The sequence below is a fragment of the Medicago sativa genome, chromosome 6 (assembly GCF_051527215.1).
Source record: "Medicago sativa cultivar Bolivia chromosome 6, Bolivia_mono, whole genome shotgun sequence".
NCBI classification, from domain to species: Eukaryota; Viridiplantae; Streptophyta; class Magnoliopsida; order Fabales; family Fabaceae; genus Medicago; species Medicago sativa.
The window spans coordinates 7762965-7785639 of NC_140754.1; the positions used below are offsets into that span (position 1 = coordinate 7762965).

The window sequence follows — 22675 nt, forward strand, 5'->3', positions numbered from 1 at the left end:
AGGGTTTCGGTTTCAAATCTTTTCGAATCTTTTTTGGAAATTCTGCTTTGATTCACCGTTTATTCATGCTTATAAACTTTCAATGATGATTTGAAACCTAAACGAGAAAGTTTTTTGAGAGTTTACCTGGAGATTCAAGCGATGGTGTGACGAGGATCTTCGTGAATATTTCCTTTGAGCTTCTGGTGAATGATTTGTTGAACTGAATCAATGAACTTCCTCTTCTCTGATTCGAATCTTCTTTGTTCCTTCTTCTTCGTCCTCAAACTTCTCTGTGATCGTGCAATTCGTCAATCCAATGGCGAAATTGCGCTGGAATTGCAGAGCTAATGGATTCGATGATGATGACTTCGTAAGAAATCTCTGAGAATCTTGCTTCAAATTTGTTGAAATTGTTGGATTCTGTTGTGTGTTGAATTCGTATTCTTGCGAAATCTGAGGAAAATTAGCGTGAATTTGTGAAATATTGACCTGGAATTTGATGTGAATTGATGATTTGGTGTTGGATTGGTACTGGTTTGATATGAATTTCTGAGATTCTGGACAGTTAGGGCTTTGAGATGATGAACTTGTTCATCATTGTTCTTGAGATTTTCAGAGTTTGTTACGGTTTTGATTCATTTTGGGTGGAGAGAGAAATTGTGATGTGTTGGTGATTTTTTTGCTGAGTTGTTAGCATCTCCATGGAATGGCAATGATTGGAGTCTTTTATAGGCTGCCATGTGTAGCTCTGCACCAATGAAATGGTGCCACCTGGACTTGGATTAAAATTCGGACCCAAAGGACTGAAATTGGACCTGGGGACTTCCCTGCAATTACCAAACAAAAATGGACTGGACTGCAAAATTAAAAAGGACTGAAACGTAAAAAACATGACTTTAAGGACTAAAATGCAAAATTAGAAACTTTAGGACTTAAAAAAAAACTAAAATAAAATTGGAATAAAAAATGGTAATTTTGACTAAACGTAAAGTGAAACGAATAAAAAAACACAGAACGGACTAAAACGAACCAATGGCCTAAATGAGGTACTTTAAAGTACCTCTCTGCCGAAATTTCGTGTGAAATGACCAAAATGCCCCTGGGTCTGAAAATGACTCAGATGCAATTGAGAAATAGATTTTTTAACAGAAATTAAATCAAAGACTCATAAAAGCAAAATTAAAAGACTCAGGAACAAATTTTTAGGATTTAAACAGGGTTTTAACACGTGAAAAGACTAAAATGCCCCTAGGGGCAAAGCTGACCCAAAATGACTTCAAATGCAGTTTTTTGAAATGGATTTTGACATAGAATGAAACAGAGGCTTATTCACACTACTTGAAAGGACTCAAACAAAATTTTGAAAGACTGAGAGAAATTTGACAGAGGAAATGACTAAAATACCCTTGCATGTGAATTTTGCAAATAACATTGAAATAAAATGCAGAGAGAGATGTAATTGATCAGAGACAGTTCAAATGACTTATAATGCAAGAAAAGAAAAATTGACTGGTATTTTTAGGTCCAAAATTAGGGTATAACAGCTGCCCCTATTTAAGTTTCTTTGTCCGGAGAGTCAAGAGACGAAGTCTTAGAGTTGACGGGACGAAGATACTTAAATATTAACATTTGCACTGCTTTTGGACATAAAAATACGCTTTCAGAGTTTCAAAGATATGAATGTTATGCAATACTTTGATTATGAATGCAAGACAAACAACTGGAGTCTATGGAACCTATCATGTCACTAGGGATTCAGGTGGACATTGACAGGGTAGACAAACCAGGGAGTAGAAAATAGGGTACAAGTTGTTCTTTGGGTCGAACTAGCCACTTGACCAAGGAATACAAAACAAAAGATAGGTGCAAGCTGCTCTTGGGATTGAACTTGGCACTTGACCGAAAACATAGACATATAGGCAGATACAAGCTGTTCTTTGGATCAAACTTGACACTTGATTGAAAATACAAACAGATAGACAGACACAAACTATTCTTCGGATCGAACTGGCCGTTTGGCTGGAGCTATAGACAAAAGGGTTGATACAAGCTGTTTCTTTGGATCGAACTTGCTTGTTGGATTATCACCACATCATGTGGGAGAGTGCAGACTGTTCTCTTAGAACGAACTTGTCGTTTGACCGATAACAAAGCATAAGCTGGATACAAACTGTTCTTCAGATTGAACTTGTCGTCTGACTGATAACAAAGCATGAGCTGGGTACAAACTGTTCTTCAAATCGAACTTGCCGTTTGTCCGGAAGCATAGGTATACAAGTAGGTACAAGTGGTTCTTTTTGGATCGAACCTGGCACTTGACCAGTAACAAGATACAAATTGAAAGTCTGGTTTAACAAGATACCAATTGAGGGTAAATTGTCATTGACTTAATTCAAAAATAGACATGACCATTTTTGTTGGCCCAAGAGTAAATTGAGAGTGAATTGACATTGGTTTGAATTGAAGATTGCCATTGGAAGAGGGATTGAAAGTTGAGGTTGAACGGAGACATAGACATAGACATTGGATTGGAAAGTTGCAATTGACATTGGAATTGAATTGAAAATTGACATTGACATTGACACTGACATTTGACATTGACATTGGAGATTGTCATTGGAGATTGACCTTGAAATTGGAATTGAAATTGGAGATTGACATTGACATTGACATTGGAGATTGTCATTGAAATTGGAATTGAAATTGGAGACTGACATTGACATTGACATTGGAGATTGTCATTGAAATTGGAATTGGAATTGGAGATTGGAAATTTGGCATTGTCATTGGATACTGACATTGGAATTGGAAATGAGATTGCTTCGAATTTGACAGTTGAAATTGAAATTGAGATTGGAAATTGCTTCGAATTTGACAGTTTGACATTGAAATTGGAAATTGCTTCGAATTTGACAGGTTGAAATTGAATTGAATTTGGAATTGGAATTGAAATTGAAATTGAAATTGAATTTGGCAGTTGGAATTTGGATTGAATTTGACAGTTGACAGTTGAAAGTTGGATATGCAACATGTATGTATGGTATAGCAAGATTATTGGATGTATGAGCACATAGAATGTATGATTATGCATGTATGAATGCTTGAAATGCATGATTGGCTGGCAGTTGGACAGAGAAAGTTTCACAGAGATGGACAAGACATTGGAAGATTGGGCACGTAGTGGCTCGTGCTGCAACATATTCACAGGGGAAAACCTCTTTGGAGAGACCGTCGTTGGGAGACGTATCAAAACCATGGCTGAGGGCAATAAAACTTGTAGAGGAGGGACCCTTGGAAAGTCCTTGGATACAGGTCGCCGTTGCTAGGCGTGTCAGTGCTGGGTAAACATTGGATGTTCGCATCTGTGGTCAATGCTTTTTCAATATTTCATTCTTTCATTTTTCATTTTCAAACCCATTTTTGCCTGAACCGCCCTTTCGGGTTTTCGATTCACCGGGGAATAAGATTCTTTTCATTGCCCCATTTTTGCCTGAATTGCCTTCATAGGTTGTCAATCAGCGGGGTGCTCATTTTTATCTAAGCCGCCCTTTCGGGTTTTCAACTTAGCGAGCTTTTTACTTTCATTTTTTTTCAATTTTTTCATTTTCATTCTGTTTTTTCATTCTTGCCATTGACCACAGATCATCCTGGGGGGTAACCTGCTTGTAACATGTATTGGAATAGACATTGATATTCATTTATTCATGCATGTTTCATTGAAATGTACCCTGTTGCTCAGGTTTGCTTTCAAAATAGACAGGAAAAGATTTTTCAATTTTCAAAAAATGTTTGTTTCAGACATTGACATTATCAAATAGAAAGGAAATGTTTTGTATAAAGCATTGAAAGTAGAGAGAAAATAGAGTTTCAAACAGTAGAAAGGCTCAAATTGATGTAGAAGAGTGAGGGTCAGCCAAAGGCATGACTTCACGGATTTACAAAGCTTGGAAAATGGTAATTTTATTGGTTGGTGATACATTGAACACGATGACTGCTACATTTCATAGAAATTTTGAATTCACAAATACAGAAGCCTCTGATGAAGACGATCATTGACAGTTGCAGATGCCCCGAGGGGTGATGGTGATTTGCCAGATATAGTTACTTGTCTTTTATTGTCAACCTCATTTTTGCATGAACCGCCCTTTCGGGTTTTCGGTTCATCGAGGCGCTCATTCTTGCCTGAGTTGCGTACAATCTCAGCGAGCTTTTTCATATTCATTTTTTTTTTGTCCCTAGCTTTTGCCTGGATCGCCCTTTCGGGTTTTCGATCCACCGGGAAGCGCATTTTTGCCTAGGCCGCCCTTTCGGGTTTTCGACCTACCACGCTGTTCTTTTCTTTCTAGACAAAGTATTTCTTGACTATATCGGCATTAACAGGGTTTGGAAGCTCCACACCATCCATGTGTGTAAGAATCAAAGCACCACCAGAGAAAGCCTTCTTGACAACATAAGGACCTTCATAGTTAGGTGTCCACTTGCCCCTTGGGTCGGGTTGCTGACTAATCCTCCTTTTCAATACAAGTTCGCCTTCCTTGAATTCTCGAGGTCGGACTTTCTTGTCAAAAGCATTCTTCATTCGCACTTGATACAACTGTCCATGAGTCATAGCATTCATACGTTTCTCTTCAATCAGATTCAATTGATCATGACGACTTTGACATCATTCAGCCTCAGTCAATTTTGCTTCCATGATTACTCGAAGAGATGGAATCTCCACTTCCAGAGGGAGAACTGCTTCCATACCATACACAAGAGAGAAAGGGGTTGCCCCGGTTGAACTGCGCACTGTAGTACGGTAACCATGCAAGGCAAACGGTAGCATTTCATGCCAGTCTTTGTAAGTAGTGACCATCTTCTGAACAATCTTCTTGATGTTCTTGTTAGCGGCCTCAACTGCACCATTCATCTGAGGTCTGTAAGGAGAAGAGTTGTGATGTTCAATCTTGAATTCTTCACATAAATCTTGCATCATGCTATTGTTCAGATTAGAACCATTGTCAGTGATAATTTTGTTGGGAACACCATTTCGACAGATGATGTTATTCTTGATAAACTTGACAACCACTTGCTTGGTCACATTTGCATAGGAAGCAGCTTCAACCCACTTGGTGAAATAGTCAATTGCCACTAGAATGAAACGATGTCCATTGGAAGCCTTCGGTTCAATTCTTCCGATCATGTCAATGCCCCACATAGAGAAAGGCCATGGGGAAGATATGACATTGAGGGCATGGGGAGGCACATGAATCTTGTCAGCATAAATTTGACACTTGTGGCATCTCTTAGCATGTTTGTGGCAGTCACGCTCCATAGTTATCCAGTAATAGCCGGCTCTTAACAGTTTTCTTGACATGGTGTGACCCGAAGCGTGGGTCCCAAAAGTACCGTCATGTACATCATGCATCAACTTCTCAGCTTCTTGTTTGTCAACACATCTCAACAAGACCATATCATAGTTCCTCTTGTATAGGATTTCTCCGTCCAGAAAGAATCTGCTAGCCCATCGTCTCAAAGTCTTTTTATCCCTGTTGGAAGCACCAGGTGGATATTCACGATTCTGCAAGAATTGTTTGATGTTGTAATACCAAGGCTTTTTATCATTCACATCTCTATTAGCTTGATCTGGCATGTTTTCAATAGTAAACACATGAGCGGGTCTATCAAGACGCTGCACTTTGATTACAGGCACATCATTCCAGTGGTTGACACGAAACATAGAAGACAAAGTAGCAAGAGCGTCAGCCATCTGGTTTTCATCCCGAGGGATGTGGTGCAGCTCAACCTTGGTAAAGTATGTCAACAGTCGTCTTGCATAGTCACGGTAAGGGATCAGCTTCTCATGATGAGTCTCCCATTCACCCTTTATCTGATTAATAACGAGTGCAGAATCTCCATAGATGTCAAGGTGCTTGATTCTCAGGTCAAGGGCTTCTTCAATGCCCAAGATGCATGCTTCATATTCAGCTATGTTGTTCGTGCATTCAAAAGTTATTCGAGCAGTGAAAGGAATGTGGTGCCCCTGCGGAGTCACAATGATGGCTCCAATTCCTTTACCGTAAGCATTAACAGCACCATCAAACACCAATCCCCATTTGCTATTGGGATCCGGCCCTTCATTGATCAGTGGCTCTTCACAGTCCTTTGCTTTCAGATACATAATCTCTTCATCAGGGAAATCAAACTTAATTGGCTGGTAATCATCAAGAGGTTGGCAAGCAAGATGCTCAGCAAGGACACTTCCTTTGATTGCTTTCCGGGCTTTGTATACAATGTCATATTCAGACAACAACATCTGCCAACGTGCGATCTTTCCAGTAACAGCGGGCTTTTCAAAGATGTACTTGATTGGATCCATTCGGGATATCAACCAAGTTGTATGATTCACCATATAATGACGCAGGCGTTTGGCAGCCCAAGCTAAAGCACAACAAGTCTTCTCAAGCATTGTATACCGAGTCTCGCAGTCGGTGAACTTCTTGCTTAGATAGTAGATAGCATGCTCTTTCTTACCAGTCTCATCTTGTTGATGATGAAGTAATTTTGCATCAAACAAGATAAGTATTTGTGTATCGTCTCCACAGGGAATAGTGCGTTATCAATGACAGTTTAACATCGATTATCATTCAAAGTATTAAGAGTACTTGTTTGTTTGAATTGAAATGTATCTAGCTAAACTAATTGCAAAAAGTAAAAGTTGAGATAAATAAGGATTGAAACTTGTTAGGAGTAGCGTTCCTTAACCAAGCGTCACACGTAACCTAATTGATCCATATGAATTCTAGCTTCATAAGCAACATTATCACAATCAATTCTAAACTATCCTTCGTGTCCAAAGTGATATAATTATTTCTAAGTTATCGTTTAAACATTCGTGTCCAAATTCCTTAAACGATAACAAAGTCGATCGGATAACCTAATCGACCGTGTCCAGCCTGGTTAAGTTATACGAAAGCATTTAGCTCTTGATTATGGTGATTATCGCAAGATTAACAAAGATGTCAAGTAAGTTAACCTAAGATATATTTCTATTCTAGCTCAAGATTCAAGAGTTTGTGTCCAAATCATCTTTGAATCTCATTGAAAGCATTAACACAAGAATAACAACAATATTGAATATAAATTGCTAGAACCATATATTGCAAGATAAAAAGGATTACATGTTTAGCAAGATCAAGTACCTCTCATCCCAACAAAGGGGATTTAGCTACTCATCATCATGGAAGCCATGCAAGGATGGATTGAAAAGGAAGGATTCATTACACTTGTGATGTCTCAACAAAGTATTAAGATCCAACTTCCAAAACCAATCTTACTCAATGAAGAACTACCTTACTTCTCTCTATGAAAATATCTAAACTAAAACCTAAGAGAAGCTAAGAAAATATCAAGCTAAGATATCACAAGACTCTCTCCAAAGAGTAGCAAGTGGCTATATAAAGACTTCTGCCCTGCCTGAACTCGCAGATGCGAGCTACATCACTCGCAGATGCGAGTTGCTTGCCTGGACCAATGATGCGCTGCCACGTCATAACTGAGGGGATCAAACCGCCCTAACTCGCAGTTGCGAGTAAGGGAGCTCGCAGTTGCGAGTTGCTCGCATTGGCACTCGCAGATGCGAGTTTGGGTGCGAGCTGCTTGCTTCCTGGATCAGCTTCTGCCCAAATAGTGTTTTTCCATGGTTTTGGTCTTTAAGCTCTGTCTTGAGGCTTATTTCTGCACAAATGGATAGAGTAATGATAAGTAAAGCGTAATAAGGCATTTAACGCTTATTTCTCGGCTTTTCCTTCAATAACTTGTAAAACAAGTAACAAAAAGTGTATGAAATATAACATGAATTTAACACTTTTATGACATTCATCACTCTCCCCAACTTAACTCTTTGTTTGTCCTCAAACAAAAGATTGAAAATCAAACAAGTAAACGACAAGACACAAGTACACAAGGCTTTGAAAACATCTTCAGATGAATGATTTAAAAGTGAATGCGCGGGCAAGTCTAAGTTTCCAACTAATCTAAAATTCCACTACTAACATGAGTTGAGTCCTAAGTACAAAGTTTATGTCAAACATTTCAAAACAATAATATATTTATTTACGAACCATACCTAACACACTTCTATGAAAGTAGATAAACAATTGAAATCAAATGAATGAGGGTTATGAACACACATCCGGCAATCAAGTTAACATTCCAATCAAGTTATGTGTCCATCCAAATATCGTTTCAAAAGCACAGAAGCACGGATCAAAAGGTCTTTCTAGGGTTATAACTTGGCCGGGCTACAAGAGAAATGTCATATGTGGGGCAATTGAAATCAAAAAGCCTATCAAAGAGGAACATTTCTTGTAACAACAATTGAAATTCAAAATCTTCCCTACCAACCATTACAAACCCTTTGGTGATTAACAATATAACCAATAACCTTGACAACTTATTCTATTTTTGGTTTTTCTTTCTTTTTCTTCTTCTTTTTTTCTTTTCTTTTCTTTTTCTCAAATGTACAAACTAAGTATATACACTTCAATGTTGTCAGGTTATTCAAACAATTTCACCAAGATACTTGACATAAGATTTACATCCACCTTCTCTCCCCAACTTGAATCAAAATACACCCTATTTGAATGTTCCTTTACTCTAAGGCAAAAGGGACAATTTAACAATAAAGGTTAAGGGTTCAACAATTAAAATCATATCAGAGTCCTAAAGTGCATCAAGAATGAACTGGATTTTGAAAACTTCAAGGGCAAATTCATCAAGCATTGTGCTTATGAATTGACAGTTCATAATTGAGGACTCCGATTCATTTGGCTCAAGTGGGTTAGCAAATACTCACTCTTCTCACAAGGTAGGCTATTTTGTGGTCAAGTATGTTTCACTCAAAAACAAAAATGTGCCTTGATCACTTCCATGCCTTCACACAATTTAAACAATTATTGGATTTAACATAACACAAACGAGTTAAACAATGAAAGCCGGTCTCCTTGCATATGTACAAACATTTGAGGTTTCCTCACTTTTGGCTAGTACTACGTGGTTCACAAACGAATAAATTATTGTAAAGAACTAAATGAAATGAAATTTGCGCAAAGTACTCATCCCATATTCGAGTAAAAACCTAGAAAAACTGGAAACTTGTACCTTGGCTTTGCGCTTTAATCACAATTATGAATTGTTATCAATCATCTGAGATTTGAAAATGAAGCAAGAGTGATACAAATGAAACTTCCATGATTTTCAAAACAAAATGAAATACTTAATCAACAAAAAGCGCTAACACATTATTCAACATAAAACAAAGTACTAATAAAACAAAATTTAAGTCAATGTGCTAAAATGAGCAAACAGCAGAAGCAAACAGTCAGAACTGCACTAACTCGCAGTTGCGAGCAGATTTACTCGCAGTTGCGAGTGAATTGGTAGTCAACATGGTCAATGACCAGTTTACTCGCAGTTGCGAGCTGTTTTACTCGCAGTTGCGAGTTAGGACAGTTCAGAATTCTGCTCTCTGTTAAACTTCTGTTTTTGAATGTTTTGGCTTATGCACATGACTCCTAAACTATATTATGCATTTAAAACAGTAAAATAAACTTAAAAAGTTGGGTTGCCTCCCAACAAGCGCTTGTTTAACGTCGTTAGCTCGACGCCTTTTTCGGTAGGGTGGCCAAAATGAGACGGACAACACATCATCCTTTGTGTTCCTTTGCTTTGGGAGGAATTCCATGAACTTTAAGTACAGATGATGTGGAGTCCATAACCTCCCTATCTTGGTTTTGAACAAGGCACAAATTTTATCAATGACCCGGTCAATTTCAGCCTTGCTCACTTTCTTCCCCTTTTGTTCACATGTTTCTTCCTTGCTAAGTAACCGTTCCTGTTTCTCTGCCATCTTCACTTCTTCTCCATTATCAACAGCTTTGGCCTCTACAACATATGACTTTTCTTGAGGAAGTTCTGGTTCATGTGGTGGCTCTATTTCTATTGCATTCTCTAGTACACCACATTCTTCTAATGTTGTGTCTTCCTCAGTTTGAACAACACCTTCTTCAACAATCTCTCCGTCATGAGTGGATTGAATGTTGGATTTGTTCTCCATGATTTGTGCTTGAATCATCTCCAACTGGATTGATAAATTCCTCAATCTTTGGTTGGTATTTTGCATGTTTGTCATGGATTGTTGTATGAAGATATTCAAAGTATTTTCCACATTGGAAATCTGCTCCTCTTCATAAGGATATTGTTGATACTGTTGATATGGCTCAAACTCGGGTGGAGTGTAGAAGTTACTATAACCATGATCAGCCATGATTGTGGCTAGGTGAGGATCCTGAAACGGAAACAACTAACAAGAAATTTTTCTTTGTATATCAAAGAGGGGTTAGTACAAACAACTATCAAATAAAGAAAAAATATTTACAGATTATATACAAATGCTTAAAACGATAAATCAATCGTTCTATCTATGATAACTAAACACCATTCCCCGGCAACGGCGCCATTTTGATGAAGTAATTTTGCATCAAAAAAGATAAGTATTTGTGTATCGTCTCCACAGGGAATAGTGCGTTATCAATGACAGTTTAACATCGATTATCATTCAAAGTATTAAGAGTACTTGTTTGTTTGAATTGAAATGTATCTAGCTAAACTAATTGCAAAAAGTAAAAGTTGAGATAAATAAGGATTGAAACTTGTTAGGAGTAGCGTTCCTTAACCAAGCGTCACACGTAACCTAATTGATCCATATGAATTCTAGCTTCATAAGCAACATTATCACAATCAATTCTAAACTATCCTTCGTGTCCAAAGTGATATAATTATTTCTAAGTTATCGTTTAAACATTCGTGTCCAAATTCCTTAAACGATAACAAAGTCGATCGGATAACCTAATCGACCGTGTCCAGCCTGGTTAAGTTATACGAAAGCATTTAGCTCTTGATTATGGTGATTATCGCAAGATTAACAAAGATGTCAAGTAAGTTAACCTAAGATATATTGCTATTCTAGCTCAAGATTCAAGAGTTTGTGTCCAAATCATCTTTGAATCTCATTGAAAGCATTAACACAAGAATAACAACAATATTGAATATAAATTGCTAGAACCATATATTGCAAGATAAAAAGGATTACATGTTTAGCAAGATCAAGTACCTCTCATCCCAACAAAGGGGATTTAGCTACTCATCATCATGGAAGCCATGCAAGGATGGATTGAAAAGGAAGGATTCATTACACTTGTGATGTCTCAACAAAGTATTAAGATCCAACTTCCAAAACCAATCTTACTCAATGAAGAACTACCTTACTTCTCTCTATGAAAATATCTAAACTAAAACCTAAGAGAAGCTAAGAAAATATCAAGCTAAGATATCACAAGACTCTCTCCAAAGAGTAGCAAGTGGCTATATAAAGACTTCTGCCCTGCCTGAACTCGCAGATGCGAGCTACATCACTCGCAGATGCGAGTTGCTTGCCTGGACCAATGATGCGCTGCCACGTCATAACTGAGGGGATCAAACCGCCCTAACTCGCAGTTGCGAGTAAGGGAGCTCGCAGTTGCGAGTTGCTCGCATTGGCACTCGCAGATGCGAGTTTGGGTGCGAGCTGCTTGCTTCCTGGATCAGCTTCTGCCCAAATAGTGTTTTTCCATGGTTTTGGTCTTTAAGCTCTGTCTTGAGGCTTATTTCTGCACAAATGGATAGAGTAATGATAAGTAAAGCGTAATAAGGCATTTAACGCTTATTTCTCGGCTTTTCCTTCAATAACTTGTAAAACAAGTAACAAAAAGTGTATGAAATATAACATGAATTTAACACTTTTATGACATTCATCAGTTGACCGAGAACACAACCCACTGAATCATCCAATACTGACAGATACATAATCAAAGGCATTCCTTCCACTGGTGGGACAAGGATAGGTGGCTCTAACAGGTATTCTTTAATGCTATCAAAAGCTTCCTGACATTCATCATTCCATACAACAGGCTGATTTTTTCTGAGCAATTTGAAAATTGGTCCACAGGTAGTAGTCATATGGGATATGAATCTTGAAATGTAATTCAGACGTCCGAGGAAACCTTTGACTTGCTTTTCAGTTTGAGGGGCCGACATCTCTCTGATGGCTCGGACTTTGTCAGGATCAACTTCAATGCCTCTTTGACTGACAATGAAGCCAAGCAATTTCCCAGATCGTACACCGAATGTGCACTTGTTAGGATTCAACCGCAGCTTGTACTTTCTCAGTCTTTCAAACATCTTTTTCAAATACACAACATGCTGCTCTTCATCACTTGACTTCACAATCATATCATCAACATATACTTCAATTTCTTTGTGAATCATATCATGAAATAGAGTTGTCATACCCCTTTGATAGGTAGCACCAGCATTTATCAAGCCAAACGGCATCACCTTATAGCAGAATGTTCCCCACGGAGTAATGAAGGACGTCTTTTCTCTATCTTCAGGTGACATTCGTATCTGGTTATAGCCAGAGAAACCATCCATGAAGGAGAATACTTTGGATTGAGCAGTACTGTCAACAAGCACATCAATATGAGGTAGTGGGAAGTTATCCTTTGGACTAGCTTTATTCAGATCTCTGTAATCAACACACATTCGAACTTTCCCATCTTTCTTTGGTACTGGTACGATGTTGGCAATCCACTCAGGGTATTCAGCTGTCATGAGGAAACCCGCATCAATTTGCTTTTGTACTTCAGCCTTGATCTTAAGAGCCATGTCTGGACGAGACCTTCTCAATTTCTGTTTGACAGGAGGACATTCAGGTCTTGTCGGTATCCGATGTTCCACAATCTTGGGATCTAGACCCGGCATATCTTCATAGGACCATGCAAAGACATCTGGATAATCACGGAGAAGCTGAATGATTTTCTTTTTCACCTCTGGCTCGAGTGCAGCACCAATCTTGATCTCTCGCTTGTTCTCTTCAGTACCCAGGTTGACGAGTTCAATCTCTTCCTGATGAGGCTGAATGGCTCTTCTTTCTTGCTCAAGCAGTCGAGTGATCTCATACGGTATCTCTTCATCATCATCCTCATCTTCAGCTTCATATACAGGGAATTCAAAATTTGGAGGAACCATAGGGTCACTGTGTTCAACGGGTTTATTGTGGTTCAATCTGCATAATATGATTGGGATGATTTTAGAAAAAGTTTTTCATGCAGATTTTTGAAATTAATAAGAAAAATACAGATGTTTTGGTTTTTTCTGGCATTACCATTATTTCCAAGAAAAAGGCACTAAAAAAAGTAAAAAACAAAGAGTCGTGAGAAAGACGACCACTTTTTATTGATTAACGGCAATGCCGAAACAAACACGCCCTTACAAAGATATCACTTTCGCATTGGGCAGAGCGAAAGGATTGTTATTTTGAAAACAAGAAACATGAGCAACAAAACACATTACATGGAAGCATGCATGACTAAGGGAACATCAATGGCTTCCCAATTTCTCACAGTGCCTCCTGGTATAACAAATGCAGGCACGTGACCACCTTCAGCAGCATCTTCAGTAATAGCATTGATGAACCCAGCACTGTAGAAAGTTCCCTTTGAAACAGCAGATGTCGGGGAGAACCCAAGGCCCTCTTTACGCTTGTTTTCCAGAATCTGAATCACTTTGCCCCAGCCAGCAGTTTGCCCTGCTTGAACAGCCTTCTGGGCGTCCTTTAGTGAAGCCATGCTAGCACCAGCCCTCCAGGGCTCTGCACCCTCAACAGTCAATCCTTGAAACGACGTCCCTTCAGCGGACCCTGCTTCAACACAAGAGAACGATGATACCTGGCTAACTAGATATGCTTCCTCACCATGCACAGTGACAATCTTACCATTCCTCATGAACTTGAGCTTCTGATGCAAAGTGGAAGTTACCGCTCCAGCGTCGTGGATCCACGGTCTTCCGAGGAGACAGCTGTAAGAGGCATTGATATCCATGACTTGGAAAGTTATTTGAAATGTCTCGGGACCAACGGTGATTGGCAGGTCCACTTCCCCGAGAACATCCTTGCGGGATCCATCAAAAGCTTTAACCAGATAGCTGCTACCCCTCAGGGAAATTCCATGATGGCTCAATTGTCTTAGCGTGGATTCGGGCATTACATTCAGGGATGATCCAGTGTCTACCAATACGTTGGATATCAGGTCAGATCCACAATGTACTGAGATATATAGAGCCAAGTTGTGGCGTTTCCCTGCTTCGGGGAGCTCATCGTCACCGAACCCCAAGTTGTTGCAGGCAGTAATATTACTTACTATCCCATCAAACTGATCCACAGAGACCTCGTGGTCAACATAAGCTTGCTCGAGTATCTTCATTAACACTTTCCTATGAGCCTCAGAGCTCATGAGCAGAGACAGGATGGATATCTTTGAAGGAGTCTGTAGCAGCTGGTCAACAATCTTATAGTCACTTTTCTTGATAAGTCTCAGGATTTCGTCCAGATTGGACTCTTCAATAGATTGGCCTGATGGGCCGGTGTTCTTGTCAACAGGGGGAGCAACTGGTGGAGTTACCGTGGCAATAGGTGTCACCACCTTCTTTTGAAACAAGGGTGGACGGACTTTTCCACTTCTCAGAGTTGTAACTTCACTAGCAACATTATCAACTGTAGCTGGGGATACGAGAGGCACCTCCACTCCGTTCTCAATCATGGTTGCATTGTATTTGTAGGGAATTGCTTTGGTAGAGGTATAAGATACCGGACCAGGTAGCCTGATTACCAAAGGCTCAACATTCTTTACCTGAGATACACTTTCAACAGGAGAGTCATGGAATACTGGCACAATCACACATACATCACTGGCAATCAAGTACTTGTCATCCATCAGGCTCTGGATATCATTTTGCACAACACAACAGCCCATAGGATTCTGCAGACATTCTGAACAAGAATCATGATCATGTTTGAACAGAGAAGCCTGGCAAAGCTTGACATGTAATGGCACCAAGGGAGTAACGACATTGCGGACATCCAACATGGGATCCTCTTGAGGAACGGGAACCCTTTCAAAGGCCTCAATCATATTAACGGCAGCATGGTTCGGAAGCGGATTATCAAGGACATGAGGAACACTGTTCTCAAAAGTCAACCGTCCCTTTTCTATCAGATCTTTCACAATATATTTCAGAGCAAAGCAACCTTCGACATCATGGCCTTGAGCACCCTGATGGAATTCACATGTTAGGTCCTGTCGGAACCTGGGAGGCAATGGATTAGGCGGAGGCTTGCCTGGTCTGGTGACGCAGTGTCCCTTGGCCAGTAGAGTTGGGAGTAGCTCACCATACCGCATTGGTATTGTTGGAAAAGAAGGTTTGGGTCGGGGACCCTGTTGTTGCTGCCGTTGCTGTTGAGCAGGAGGCTGTTGTTGTGTTTGCTGAGGGATAGCATTGACGGGCATTGGTGGTTGACCCGGTGGTAGAGGATATTGCTGATAAAATGGTGGGAAGAAAGGGTGTTGAGAGTATTGCATGTAGTGATAAGGCAGGGGTAATTGTGTAGCAGCTGCAGATGGGTTACCAGACACCATCCCTACGTCAGATTCTTTCCTCTTGTGATGTCCGTTACCGTACTTCTTTGGTGCACTGTTTGAAGATTCACCCTTCTCAAGGACAATAATACCATCTCGGACAGCCTCTTCTAGACGGGTTCCCATTGTAACCATATCAGAGAAGTTGTTAGGAGCAGAGACTATCATTCTCTCCTTATATTCCTTCTTCAGAGTCTTCAGGAATGTCTGTGTTAACTCTTCCTCATCAAGTCGAGGAGAAACACGGGCAGCTGCCCCTCTCCACCTTTGAGCATATTCACGGAAGGTCTCATCTGATTTCTGAGATAGGGCTTTAAGAGAGTCCCTATTTGGCCTTAGACGGGTATTGAACTCATATTGACCTTCGAAAGCAGCAGCGAGTTCCTCAAAAGTATGGATGTTATCTTTGCTCAGACTAGTGTACCAATCTGCTGCATCATCTGTCAAGCTACTCTGAAAGCAGTGGATCATCAGTGCATCATTGTCGGCATAGTTAGCCATCTTTCGGACATACCGGATAACATGGTTATGTGGGCAAGAAGTCCCATTGTACTTGTCAAATTCTGGCTCTTTGAATTTCTTAGGAACCTCAAATCGGGACACCAAGCACAGATCACGAGCTTTAGCAGGAGCACCATTGTTTTCTCGGCTAGCCTTGACCTCACGGAGTTCTCCAGCCAACTCCCTCAACTGTCTCTTCATAGCTTCCATTGCGGGATCTTGTCCACGCGGAGTGTCAATATCAATCACCTGTTGCACAGTGTGTACGATAGGGTCGGTAACAACAGTAGTTACTTGAGGCATAGCAGTAGACACAGGAATCTGTCCTTGACCGGCAACACCAGAAACACCAGCAGCAGTATTAGGAGAGTAGTAAGCTGAGAGGCCATAAGGACGGCCGTTGGGCATAACAAAACGAGCATCAGTAGCCACAGTAGATAGTGGGATAGAGGGAACCACCTCAGTAGTAACTGGAATAGAAGTGGCTGGATGTTCTTGTGAAGCCATCATAGCGGACATAGCGTCATGAGCCTTAGCCAAGTCTTCTTTCATAGCAGCCAATTCGGCACGGAGCTGAGCATTTTCTTCTTCAAAGTTAGCCATTATCCTTCTCTTGTGAAATCTTGTCTGATGAATTCTATCTGGTTGGTAGACTTTGCGAACACGAGCCACTTTTCAGACTGCGGCGGACAAAACCAGGAGGCAATGAGCACGAGAGAAGTTTTTTTGTGGTCAATGAATGCATATGATGCATGAAATGTGTTAATGTATATGCAAAAAAGACTCTTTTTAGGTTATCGAAGGGTTTTAGACAAATTATAAACTCGTAAACATTGCTAAACAACAATTAACATAAGCGGGAAACAAACACCAACATGTAGTTTTACAAGACAATTTTAACATAAACAAAAGGAAATAACAACAGGAAATGGAAATCCTCAAGCATAGGAAGTGGAAGCGTCGTCCTCAGAGTCGGACTCATAGTCGCAGTATCGTGCGTAGAAGTCACGGGCACCCCTAGCTCTCTTGGAGTCCCTCATAAGCAGCCTATCTTTCTCCTCAATCTCTCTCTTAGCCTTAGCTAACTCTTTCTTCAGTGTCAAGACCTCATGAGTCTGCTGCTCACCTTTTCCATCCAAAGTCATGATCAAGTTCTCAGCCTCATAGTATCTAGCCCTCCACTGATGTTTCTCCCGACTCTCCATAGCTAGATGCTCCTGATACATCTCCTGGGTAGGTGGGAGTAGAGGCAAAGGCATGGTAGGAACAGATGCAGACACATATCTCATAGAGGGGTAAGGCATACCAATTTCCTCAGCTTGGTTTATTACCCACTGTGTATAGGCCTCATGAGCAATACCGGACCTTACACCCATATGCTTTACCTCTTTCTTCCGGAGCTTAGTCCAAGCTTCCATGAAATCCTCTCTTATTCCTGTGGGAGCATTGGAGTAGTGAAAGAAGTAAGGAGCTGTAGCAAGATTGATGGGCTTATCTTTCATCGGGAACCCAAATTGTCGCAAAGCAAGCTCCGGGTTATAGTTGATTCCACCTCGGGTACCAAGAAGAGGTACATTAAGAAACTTACCACCACCAAAGATAATTTCCTTAACCCTAGAAGCGGGAGTGAGCCAAACCACTTCATTAGGAGTGAGAGCCATAATCCTCTGTGAAATAGACCAATTCCTCGGATTGTCGTGGAAAGACTGCGGAAGGTGTGAAATAAACCACCTATAGAGAAGAGGCACGCAACAAAGAATGTATCCACGACCTTTGTTGGAACGATCGTGAATAGCATGGTATGTGTCAGCTAGCAAAGTAGGAACCGGATTCTTGGAGTGGAAGATCATAATAGCATTCATGTCCACGAAGCCATCAAGATTCGGAAAGAGAATAAGCCCATAGATGAGAAGTGCAAGAATAGCCTCGAGAGTGTCCTGACAAGTGGTGTTGAGGTTGGCTTTCCCAAGAAGATACTCTGAAGTGAACCCTCGGATGCGTGCCTTAGTGATAAGATTCTTGGAGACATCGGTGGTCTTGAGATAGAGATCCTTAGCAATAACCAATGGAGGAGGAGGATTTTCAGGTCCTGAGAAAGGTATCCCCTTCGCAATAGATAAACCCATCAAGGAAGAATAAGCCTCTAGAGTAGGCACCAACTGAAAGTCTGGGAAAGTGAAGCACCGATACCCCGGATCATAGAATTGCACTAGAGTGTGCACAAGCTTCTCGTCCACATTAGTATGGAGAATAGGAAGTAAAGCCCCGTAACGGTGTCGGAAACCAGTCGGATCCTCAATCTTGAGTGCCAAATCTCTCAAACTAGCCAAATCCACTTCCTTGAACTTGTAGGACTTAGTCATCTTCATCCCTACAATGTTTACAAATTCAACTTGTCTAAGCCCTTCGATAACAATGCATGGAAAAAGTTTATGCATGTATGCATGTATGCATGAATGCATGATTATGTTCAAGTTCGGAGAAAACATGGTGGGTTTGAAGTTGAGGAGTCATGGGTGGACACGGTGTCCGGTGAAACTAAGACTTTAGGATAATAGTAACCGGGTTCTAAAAAGGTTCCCAAGTTGCAACCTCTCCGACGTATATCGTGGTGTCACGAGACAACACTCGCTCCATGATTATACGTGGAAGGTCTAACTTGAGTGTAGTATCGCGTGACGACTAAAACTCGAGACAACACTCGGTTTAGCCTCCGCACTACATCCTAGAAAATGGCCATGGATGGGTTTGGTTATCTACGGTTCATAGCGTCATAGAACAATTAGAAGTAAAGTGCCTAAACGCGACAACACGCGCCGACAACATCACCCCCAAAATGCCTCAGCTATGTGGGATTGATCGCATAATCCAAAACACGAGGCAACCCCCGGAATGAATTGTCGATTATATCCCTCCTAAATCCTAAGTTCACTCAGCCCGGGTGCAGGACTTTTGATATTCTCACCTCACACGTTTGCAAGAAATTAAACATTTATTCACATAAGAAAGCAAGTAAAAGAAGCAAGTAAAAATACAAGCGCAAGCGTGGAAATAAAAGACTAGGCGTAACTCTCGAATGTCCCCAGTGAAGTCGCCAGCTGTTTTATCTTGGTTTTCGGGTGTCAAACATTGATTATGCTTGAACCTTTTAAACCGGTGATATCTTATTTTTTCTTGGGAAGGGAAAAAGTAAGCAAAACCCTTGAGAATCGAGGTCCGGGAGTTGTTTTCGCTACGGGAAGGTGTTAGGCACCCATAACGACTATAGTAACCTATAGGAACCGTCTTTAATTTCTACGCGCGCGCTTTATTTTTAAATGCTATTTGAAAATGTTATTTACACCTAATAAGTTACTAAGTGAAGAATTGAAGGGAGAAGAATGTGTTTGAATTTTTATTTTAGTTGAATTGAAGGAATTTTGTTCCTTGCCTACGTACCCGTTTAAGGGATCAAATCCACCGTAGTTCTCTCTCAAAAAATGCTTTTGTTTTTGTTGGTTGATTTTAAGTTTGAAAATGAAATTTTGAAGAATAGAAAGAGGCCTCAAGGGCATGAGATTGGAAAATAGTGAGGTTGAATTAGTGAATTGCAAAATATGGTCAAAGTAGGATTAGAGTTCATTGAAATTTGATTAAGAAAATGGAAAAGAAAATACAATGGGATGTTGGATCCCAAGGTTTATTTGGAAAAGCTTTGAGTGAAGTTGTTCACATTTGTTTGGAAAATTGGTTTTTTCTAAGTAGAAGTCCTAGGCATTCATCTAAACATACAATCCTAAACATACATCTAAACATGCATATTCTAGCTATATAGTGATGTGTGTGCGTGTGTCGGTGCTTGTGTCGGTGTACATTATTAGAGTCCATTGTCCCTTACATCATACCCTAGATACATTCTATGGCCTCTTTGCCAAGAAATTAAAAGCATAAGAAGAATATTACAAAATTTCCTAAGTGTTTACATTCTAACTTTGGTACAAATTAAATTGCAAGAAGAAATAGAGATGAATATGGGATGGAATGAAGATGCTTATGAAATGATGGAACATGAAATGAAAGGGGTTAGTAGGACATGACAATATCAAAAGGAAATGAAGTAAGAGAAATGCTAGAATATAAAGGATAGAAAATAAGGGCAAAATGAGTGCAAATATGGCTAAAATTTATTCATAGAATGCAAGAACCATATGACCTATAATTCTCACATTCCAATGCATTTTTAAAGGTTTAGAAACAAGTCTTAGAATGGGAATTAAGGCAACATGATTTACTTGGCATTTTAAAACAAATTTTGAGCATATTTACATTATTTAACTATTCAATGGCTTGTAAGCTAAGTAGCCTACCAAAATTCACAATTATGCAACAAAATTAAACACAAACAGTAGCTAAACCCTATGAAATCAAGTGGTATAGGTCACCAATATTCATCAAGCAATTTGGATTAAAACCAAGCAAATTTTCATTCACTTTTAGTACAAAATATCACAACAATAGTAGAAAAAACTAGCCACATTATTTTTACCAATTTTTATTATGTAAAGATCATCACAAAATGCTACAAAAACTATCAAGAAACCTATATGAATTTTTTTTGGGAATTTTCAAGGGTTTTTTAAGCTAAAAATTACAAGAAAATTGCTAATTCTTAGTAAAAATAAAAAAATGTTATGCATATTTTTTTTGTCAATTTTATTATGTAAAAATGTCATGAAAACACCAAGAATATCATCAAAAGCCTATGGAAATTTATTTGGAGTTTCTTAGAGGAATTTTAACATGCAGAAGGTATAAAAGACATGCAACATGGTGCAAATAGCAAGAAAAAGGGAAGAAAAACGAAATTCAGCAACAGAGACCCAGGCCCATGGTCTTTGATGGATCCTGGATCATCCATTGGCTTTACAGCCTTCAGATTGATCCAGGTCCAATTTTGACCAAGATCCAAGGGCTGAAGACGCACCAAGCAAAGTGGATCAAATCAAACACACATCAGGACCATACAAACTCACAACAAGACAGATCTAACGGCCTAAACATGAAAGAACACAGAACGAACACAACACGCGCGCGCGTGGGATCAAAGGCACGATATATAAGCAGTTTGCAGAGAGAGAGAGAGACATAATACACATATACTTCTCTCTCTAACATGAGTTAGAGAGAGAAGCTCTGCAACAACGAGTCTTCTTCTCCGATCTTCTTCCGGCGAGTTCAAACATGCCGGTACGGTGGTCCGACGGTGGCGCCGCCGTACCGGTGGAGTTTTTCAAAGATTTTTACATCCTTGAACTCGTCTTCTCTTCCTCTTTACGGTTTTGAAACTATTTTTCGCAAAGAAGGCTTAGATCGGAGTAGATCTAGATTCGAATCCTATGGTTCTTCAGATTTTCAAAGATTTTCGAAACACCTTGAATTGAAACCCTAATCTACACTATTTTCCTCACTGATTATGATTATGCACTTGAATTTGCGAAATAAACGGCGGATTTTCACAGACTGCATTTCTAGGGTTTCGGTTTCAAATCTTTTCGAATCTTTTTTGGAAATTCTGCTTTGATTCACCGTTTATTCATGCTTATAAACTTTCAATGATGATTTGAAACCTAAACGAGAAAGTTTTTTGAGAGTTTACCTGGAGATTCAAGCGATGGTGTGACGATGATCTTCGTGAATATTTCCTTTGAGCTTCTGGTGAATGATTTGTTGAACTGAATCAATGAACTTCCTCTTCCCTCTCTCTGATTCGAATCTTCTTTGTTCCTTCTTCTTCATCCTCAAACTTCTCTGTGATCGTGCAATTCGTCAATCCAATGGCGAAATTGCGCTGGAATTGCAGAGCTAATGGATTCGATGATGATGACTTCGTAAGAAATCTCTGAGAATCTTGCTTCAAATTTGTTGAAATTGTTGGATTCTGTTGTGTGTTGAATTCGTATTCTTGCGAAATCTGAGGAAAATTAGCGTGAATTTGTGAAATATTGACCTGGAATTTGATGTGAATTGATGATTTGGTGTTGGATTGGTACTGGTTTGATATGAATTTCTGAGATTCCGGACAGTTAGGGCTTTGAGATGATGAACTTGTTCATCATTGTTCTTGAGATTTTCAGAGTTTGTTACGGTTTTGATTCATTTTGGGTGGAGAGAGAAATTGTGATGTGTTGGTGATTTTTTTGCTGAGTTGTTAGCATCTCCATGGAATGGCAATGATTGGAGTCTTTTATAGGCTGCCATGTGTAGCTCTGCACCAATGAAATGGTGCCACCTGGACTTGGATTAAAATTCGGACCCAAAGGACTGAAATTGGACCTGGGGACTTCCCTGCAATTACCAAACAAAAATGGACTGGACTGCAAAATTAAAAAGGACTGAAACGTAAAAAACATGACTTTAAGGACTAAAATGCAAAATTAGAAACTTTAGGACTTAAAAAAAAACTAAAATAAAATTGGAATAAAAAATGGTAATTTTGACTAAACGTAAAGTGAAACGAATAAAAAAACACAGAACGGACTAAAACGAACCAATGACCTAAATGAGGTACTTTAAAGTACCTCTCTGCCGAAATTTCGTGTGAAATGACCAAAATGCCCCTGGGTCTGAAAATGACTCAGATGCAATTGAGAAATAGATTTTTT

General features: G+C 39.7%; 1 protein-coding gene across 1 annotated transcript; it reads right to left on the reverse strand.

Annotated features, from left to right (window-relative positions):
• Positions 1–207: 207 nt before the first annotated feature.
• LOC146912495 (uncharacterized) lies at positions 208–11333 on the reverse strand. The gene is made up of 2 exons (XM_085720735.1): positions 9599–11333; positions 208–435 (listed from the first exon to the last, which is right to left on the reverse strand). The coding sequence occupies exons 1-2, from the start codon at positions 10286–10288 to the stop codon at positions 208–210; spliced, it is 918 nt and encodes a 305-aa protein (XP_085576861.1). The 5' UTR covers positions 10289–11333.
• Between the last annotated feature and the right edge of the window lie 11342 nt (positions 11334–22675).